The sequence below is a fragment of the Neopelma chrysocephalum genome, unplaced genomic scaffold (genome assembly GCF_003984885.1).
Source record: "Neopelma chrysocephalum unplaced genomic scaffold, ASM398488v2 Primary Assembly neopelma1_74, whole genome shotgun sequence".
Lineage (NCBI taxonomy): Eukaryota > Metazoa > Chordata > Aves > Passeriformes > Pipridae > Neopelma > Neopelma chrysocephalum.
Window position 1 is genome coordinate 8,826,565 of NW_020897735.1, and position 6,694 is coordinate 8,833,258.

Genomic DNA, 6,694 nt, shown 5'->3' on the forward strand with positions numbered 1-6,694 from the left:
GACACAGCCCTTTCCCACCCACACTGGATCCAGCCCCTGTGCCTCCAGCCAGACGTGCGTGTGACCCTTCCCGAGCTGCTCCAGCCCCCAGCATCCCTCCCCAGCTGGAGACAGGCATGAGCTGGGCTGGTGTCAGTTAGACCACAAACATCCTGGGTTTGTTTGTGGCTATCTCTGGCTGCCAGTGCTGCTTTGGGACCAACTGATAAGTGAGGAGAGCCCCTCAGGCACACGGGGAGCCTGGATGCTCTGCCACCAAGGAGGAACGTTTCATGGGAATTCAGCTGAGCCAACACTGGCAAACCTGACACCTCTTCCAGCTGTGCCCCTAGTCCAGGAGAGTGAACCATCTCCCTCCTGCTGGCAGGGAAAGCTTTGAAATTTTTCTTTGTAGGACCAACATGTACCATTCCCAGCATCCAATACACTACTGAAATCCCCTCCAGGAGCCCAGGGACCCACAGCCCTGCACAGAGCTTCCCCCAGCCCAGCACTGCCAGGCCCTTGTGTTTTCTTTGCTGCTTTTCCAGCCATGGCAGCTTGCAGAAATCACTCACATCCTCACCAGCTTGTCCATCACAACATGCAGCCACATCCAAGGCAGGAGCCAGTGGTTTGCATCCCTAGTGTTGTCTGTCAGCATCCCCCAACCCTGGCAAGGGCTCCCTGTGCCCCCACATCCCGTGTGCTCTGGGGTCTGCCACACGTACCCTCTGTGTGAGCTCTTGGTAAACACAGCTCCTAGGATGTCCTCTGAATTTTTAAACAAGTCTCCAAGCAGCTTGCCAGCGCCTGGAAGGTTGTGGACAGAAGGATGGGGCTGCCTGGGTTCGTGCAGCAACAATGAAAACATCCATCTGGGGCTGTGTGGCCTCGGAGGGGATGATTCACTGAGCAGGGGGTGAACGGTCCAAAGGCTGAATGGAAAAGCATTTTCCCCCTGGAGGGAGTTGCTGGAGTCCCCCAGTCTGCCCCAGCAGGCCCCTCTGTGCTGCGAGTCAGGTCAGAAACCTTGTGTGGACTTCCAGCAAGGGTGTATTTGGAACATTTTAGAAAGATGGGAGGCCAAAAAAGATCAGTATAAGCTTTTCTTTGCTAAACCTTGCCCCCAGGCTGGCACCAGGATCAAATGCCACGTTAAGCCCATCCCGGGGTTTCGTTCCTGCCCTCGCCAAGCAGCTGTCCATGATTCCTTGTGCCCAAATTCTGTTTGTGCTGGAACACAATTACCCTGAGCAGCCCCAGGTGATCCCACGCTGCTCTCCCACAGTTAGAGCCGCCTGTGAAACCCGTCATTCCTGGCGGCCTCCCCGCCGTGAGCTGCTTTTTCCAAAACAGAACATCTCCCAGCGGCAACACAACCTACCTGGCAAGTGTTTTTTCGACTCCTATTTATAGAACTTCTTGAAGATTTAGCTTCAAGAACAGGCAAAAGCAGCAGCAGCTTTTTTTCTCAGCTCAGCCCCCTCACTCCCATGTGACGTGCGCACAAATGAGCAGCAGGATTATAGCACAGTTTCTCTCCCCTGTATTCTTCCAGATCAAAGAGTAGCTGGATTCAGACCTTTTTTCTTCTCCTTTTTGCTATTAGCACTGCAAACCACCTCTCCCATACCCGAGCACAGGAGGTTCCTCACCAGGAGTCCCCTTGCTCCAGGCCATGGGACACAGAGCAGCAGGAGAGGGTCTGATCCTGTCACAGTTTTGCTGCCACAGGGGTAAAAAAAATAATCACTTTATAAAAATAGACCTTCAAAGCAACTCAAGCAGTCAGCTCTCCCCTGACCCCCTCTCCAAGCCAGGTTTTATGATGATGCTGAAATGCACCGTCTGCACAACAGACTTCACTGAATTTCATCCTGGATATAAGTTACAGCTACTCTGACTTTTTCCTCAAGTGTGCTGATATCCACACTCAGTGATTTAATTTCATATAACTGACATGGTTTTTTTTTCCCTGCAATTCTGAGATGAAAAGAAATAATCTCTCACCACACTTAAAAAACCTGGATTTCTGCCAGTTTCCTTAAAACAGCTACAATTTGTGCCAATTCAGTCATTTTTAATTACAGATTATTTATTTTTCTGCTCGTATTACTTTTAAAAACACAGTTCAAATAGACACAGTTACAAATTCTCCTTTTTCTAGCCCAAGATCCATTCTCATTAAGATCCTATAATGCTCCACAGACACATTTGCATTTCTTCCTGGTGTTCCAAAGTGCTTTACATAAAAATTGCAAGTAAATTTCATCATTAAACACAGCATTACATTGGGTCCTATATTTAAGTAATGCCAGTCTACTTTTCACTACTGAAGGCAGACAGAAATGAACTTTAGCACGGATTTAGTAATTTTAGGGAGAGACGAAATTCTGAGGTTATTCAAGTCCTAATTCTGCATTTTGCCAACTAAATTCTTGCTGCTGCTCAGCACACACATTGGAGCTCTTTGTAACAGTCTCTCTGAAGAGCCAGAGCTCATTTTCTGATGGAGTGACTACTGTGAACTCTAAGGACGAGTGTTTTAAAATCCAAGAACGTATTAAAAGCTGTAATTGCAAGATTTTCTCATTTAAGTCTCAGGGAAGGTTAAAGACAGAAGAACTCTCTCCATCTGAAAAGCAATTTTCAGGATGAAGTCAGGGGATGTCGTTATTTGGAAGTGAGAAAGAAACAAATATTTGAGGCCAAGTGTTAGAACAAGGTACTTCCAAGGAGGAGACTGCAAACTGGCAGATGGGACCTTGCACTGGTAACTGGTAGCAGTTCAGCACCAGGTTATTAAGTCTTGAATTTTAAAAACTCCTCTATTTGCAGTCTCAGTTCTTGTCTTAGGGAGCTGGTGACCACATCTTGATCCAACTGGTATTTATATCACACAGGTTCAGGAAACCTGTAGGGACACAGACCACACACTGCTGATCTGAGGACAAAATGTTTAAAATAAATTTGGAGAAGGGAGATGACAACACAGAACTTCCTAAACTTACTGAATTGTGTTAAAACTTCATGGTTAAGTAAAATACATTTGAATTGCATAGAAATGAGGCTGTTTTAACTGTACTTTACTGAATTAAGAAAATGAGAAAACGTTAGGAATTCCTCATGTTATTTTTAACAAGCAAAATTCAAAGTGCAGGAGGGGGAGGAACACATACCCACACTATGGAAGGGAGAGAACAATCCCTAGCACAGAACATCCCACAGCACAGCTACACCTACGGGCCCTCGGCGTCAGTGCTTCAGTCTATTTCCAGATCACTGTCCTCACTGTAACACGCAGAAGGGTTGTGTATAGAAGTCAGGAGCAGTAGGTCTTTTTCTGGCAGCAAACCACACTCCTGCAGAAAAGCCTCCAGGTCTACAGCAAAGAAATCTTCCCCGAGCTGGTCAGTGATGCGCACGAAATTGCCGATGAGCTCCCCGGCCTTGTAGACCAGCAGGGCTGGCAGGGCGTTGTTGGTGAAGCGGGTGCTGGCCCCAATGAGGGAACTCTTCACTCTGCAAAACTTCACTGTGGGGTACTCGGCAGCCAGGCAGATCATGCAGCCGTTCAGGGACTCGGTGCCAGGGATATCATCTTCATAAATATGGATCATGATCAGGGTGCTCTTGTGCTCTTTGTCGACCGTGTCCAGAAACGCTTCTCCGCTGGTGATCTCAAAGACCTGTTTGAACTGCTGCCCACTGTACAACTGCTGCCTCATCTCCTCCATCCTCTGCTTCCTGTAGCGCTGCAGGAACTCCTCGTCGTCCTCGTCGTTGTGGATCATGTTATACTCCTGTAAAGTCATCTAAGAACACACACAGAGAGACGTGAAAACCATCTGCACCACGATGTGGGTCACTTATGTAATGAGAATGTAAATCAAGAGGACTAATGTGGGTCACTCATCTTTAATAACAGCAAAGTGCAACCCATGCAAGGCTCAAGCACCCTCTGTATTACACTCCATTCTGATCTAATTAGAAACCACGTCCAGTGGGAACAGAGATTTCAGCCCTGGGCATTCCAGTTTCCACAAGCTGCACTAATAGCACAAGTGGCTGCTCTGTGCTCCCACTTTAATCCAGGTTAATGGTGCCCATGTGCTTTCACCGAGCTGGGAGCGCTCGTTCGGAAACTGTGCCTGACCTAAGAGGAGCTTCTTCCTCATTTAGCTTTCCAGTCAACATGTGGTGGCACCATCCTGCCTTTAGAACTGCAATGAACAGGATTTTATGCATTTCAGTCTGTTCATCTGCATCCCTCAAGGTACAGCAGAGCACAGCCAACCTGCACCACCTGACAGCAGAAACACTGTCTGCTAACTACTAACTTCTCTGACCAACACTCAGGGCTAGTTTACAGCCCAGCTGATAAAAAACACTCTCTACTTCCAATGCCTTCGATCTTTGGAGCTCAAAGTTAAATTCCCAATATCTACTTACTAGATATGGAATCAACGAGGGCTCCTAAGCTCTTGCTTCAGGCAGAGGAGGCAGCATTCATTGGTTTGCTGTACCACTCTCCACACTAATGAAGTTGACTTATTTGATCAACAGACCAGGGAAATCTGGGAAAAGGGTTTGGACTTCTTTGGTACTGCAGCTAAACCACTTCAAACAAAAATGTTAAACATTTAAATGGCACTTTAATTCCTTTGTGCCATGCTACCTTTCCATTGATTTTTTCCTGAAGCTCCTTCTGCTTCTGCTTATCAGCCTCATCATCTAAGTGAGACCTGCAGGTCATGGACAACTTCTTGATGAGCCGCTCCATCTCCCGGCGCTGCTCCTGCCGCTGCTCCGTCTCCAGCTGCTTAAACCTCCGCCAGTCGTTAATGACTCCCTTGGGACCTGAGATTAAATGTGTGGGCATTTTGTATAAAAGGGTAACACACTTATATTTATAATTTAAAATCAAGTAATAATTTATAAATCAGCAGTAAAACAGTGGCCCTGTTGTAAACTTTCTGTAACTGTGCAGAACGCTGAAATGGAAGAAGTGATTTGCCATTTGCATGTCCTTGAGTTTGTATCTATTTTTTTTTAGTAAGAAGACTAAAGTTTATCTAACTAGGCTATTCTCATAACTGTCCCACAGATTAGTATCTGTACTCTTGAAATAGAACCACCAGCCCTCAAGGCTTCCCCTATTGTTAACGTGGCTTTCATCAGAACAAAAATAATGACTTATTATCAACCAAATTGTACAAACCAGCCTTGTATGAGCTTTCTAGTCAAAGCCTGCCTGCTTCAGATAAAATGCTGAGGTATCTCAGAGGAGAAGTCAAACATTAAAATCAAGAACCAGCTATTAAAAATACGGTTAGATGACAGCCAGGAAACGATCACTCTCTGACCCAAATATGCAGAACACCAGGAGCTTCATTTCAAAAAATGAATTTTAGAATAACACATGAAATTTCCAACAAAGCATTTACAGAACAAGTCCACTGATAGGATCATACCTGTGTTGACAGTGCTAACATCGGTGCTAACATCGCTGCTGAGCTCGACCTCTCCAACACCGTCAGGAATGTTGCTCTCCCCTTCTTTATCTTCCTTCTCACTGTCCTCATCCTCACCCTCACTACTGCTGTAGTAGTACTGGAGCTTCTCACCAAGCAGTTTATCATCTGCAGTAGTCATTATGTCCTAAAAAATAAATTAACAAACCAGAGGATGCACCTCTGATCAAACGCACAGCGTGAGAAACCACCTTAAATGCATCATGATGATCCTTCACTTCCTCAGGGCAGTTTTTAGCCCCAGAACAGTTGACAGCCCACCATCCAACAGCCTTTGGTGGAGTCAGTCCCTTGGGTTAATTCTTATGTCACAATTTCAAACTCACTTAAATTAAAACCTTTACAAACAGAACTGCTCTGAGGCTCACTAGTGAAAACACCTGACCTGTGTCCTCACTCATGGAGAATTAATTTTCTAACCATGATCCAGGAGCCTTGTGAGCCTCACTGGACAGCTCCACCAGCCTGATTCCCAGTTACTGACATTTAAATGCCCACTATTATTTGCATTATTTTAACAACTATTTACGCGAGCTGAAAACCTACCAGTGTAATTAAGCGAATTAAAACGTTCTGACCTGTATTCCCTTGCGGTCCTTCAGAGACAAGCTTCTATCAGGACCTGGAAGGAGGAATATTAGCCAGATCAGCTGATTTGGGCTCACACTTTTCTCTGCAGGGCTCTCCTGCTCGCAGAAGCCAGCCCTGGGCGTGTGTGTGGCACAGACTCCACTCAGCCCGTGGACACAGCAGAGCTCCCGGTTTTCCAGCCCATGGACACAGCAGAGCTCCCGGTTTTCCAGCCCATGGACACAGCAGAGCTCCAGCCGATCAGAGCGGGCAGATGGCCCGGGATTACCGGGATTACCCGGCAGCGGGGCCGGGCCTGGGGCCGGTGACACCGCAGGCCCCGAACGAAGCGGCCCCGCGGCCCCGCCCGTCCCGGTCGCCCCCCGGACCCACCCCCGCCGAGCCTCCCCCGCTCCTCCCCGGGACCCCCGGGCCCGGCCCCGCCATCGCCTCACCCGCTCCCGCCGCCTTCCGGGGCCGCCGCGCGGGGCACGGCGGGAAAGGGGCGGAGACGGGAACGGGAACGGCCCCGGGAACGGGAACGGCCCCGGGAACGGGCGGACCCAGCCCGGTACCGGGAACGCCCCCGGCCCCAGCCGGACCCTCTC

General features: G+C 48.1%; 1 protein-coding gene across 1 annotated transcript; it reads right to left on the reverse strand.

Annotated features, from left to right (window-relative positions):
- Positions 1-2,205: 2,205 nt before the first annotated feature.
- On the reverse strand, positions 2,206-6,645 carry PDCL (phosducin like). The gene is made up of 5 exons (XM_027688081.1): positions 6,542-6,645; positions 6,095-6,138; positions 5,457-5,643; positions 4,661-4,842; positions 2,206-3,797 (listed from the first exon to the last, which is right to left on the reverse strand). Exons 3-5 carry the CDS (start codon positions 5,635-5,637, stop codon positions 3,246-3,248), a joined length of 915 nt encoding a protein of 304 aa, XP_027543882.1. The 5' UTR covers positions 5,638-5,643; positions 6,095-6,138; positions 6,542-6,645; the 3' UTR covers positions 2,206-3,245.
- Between the last annotated feature and the right edge of the window lie 49 nt (positions 6,646-6,694).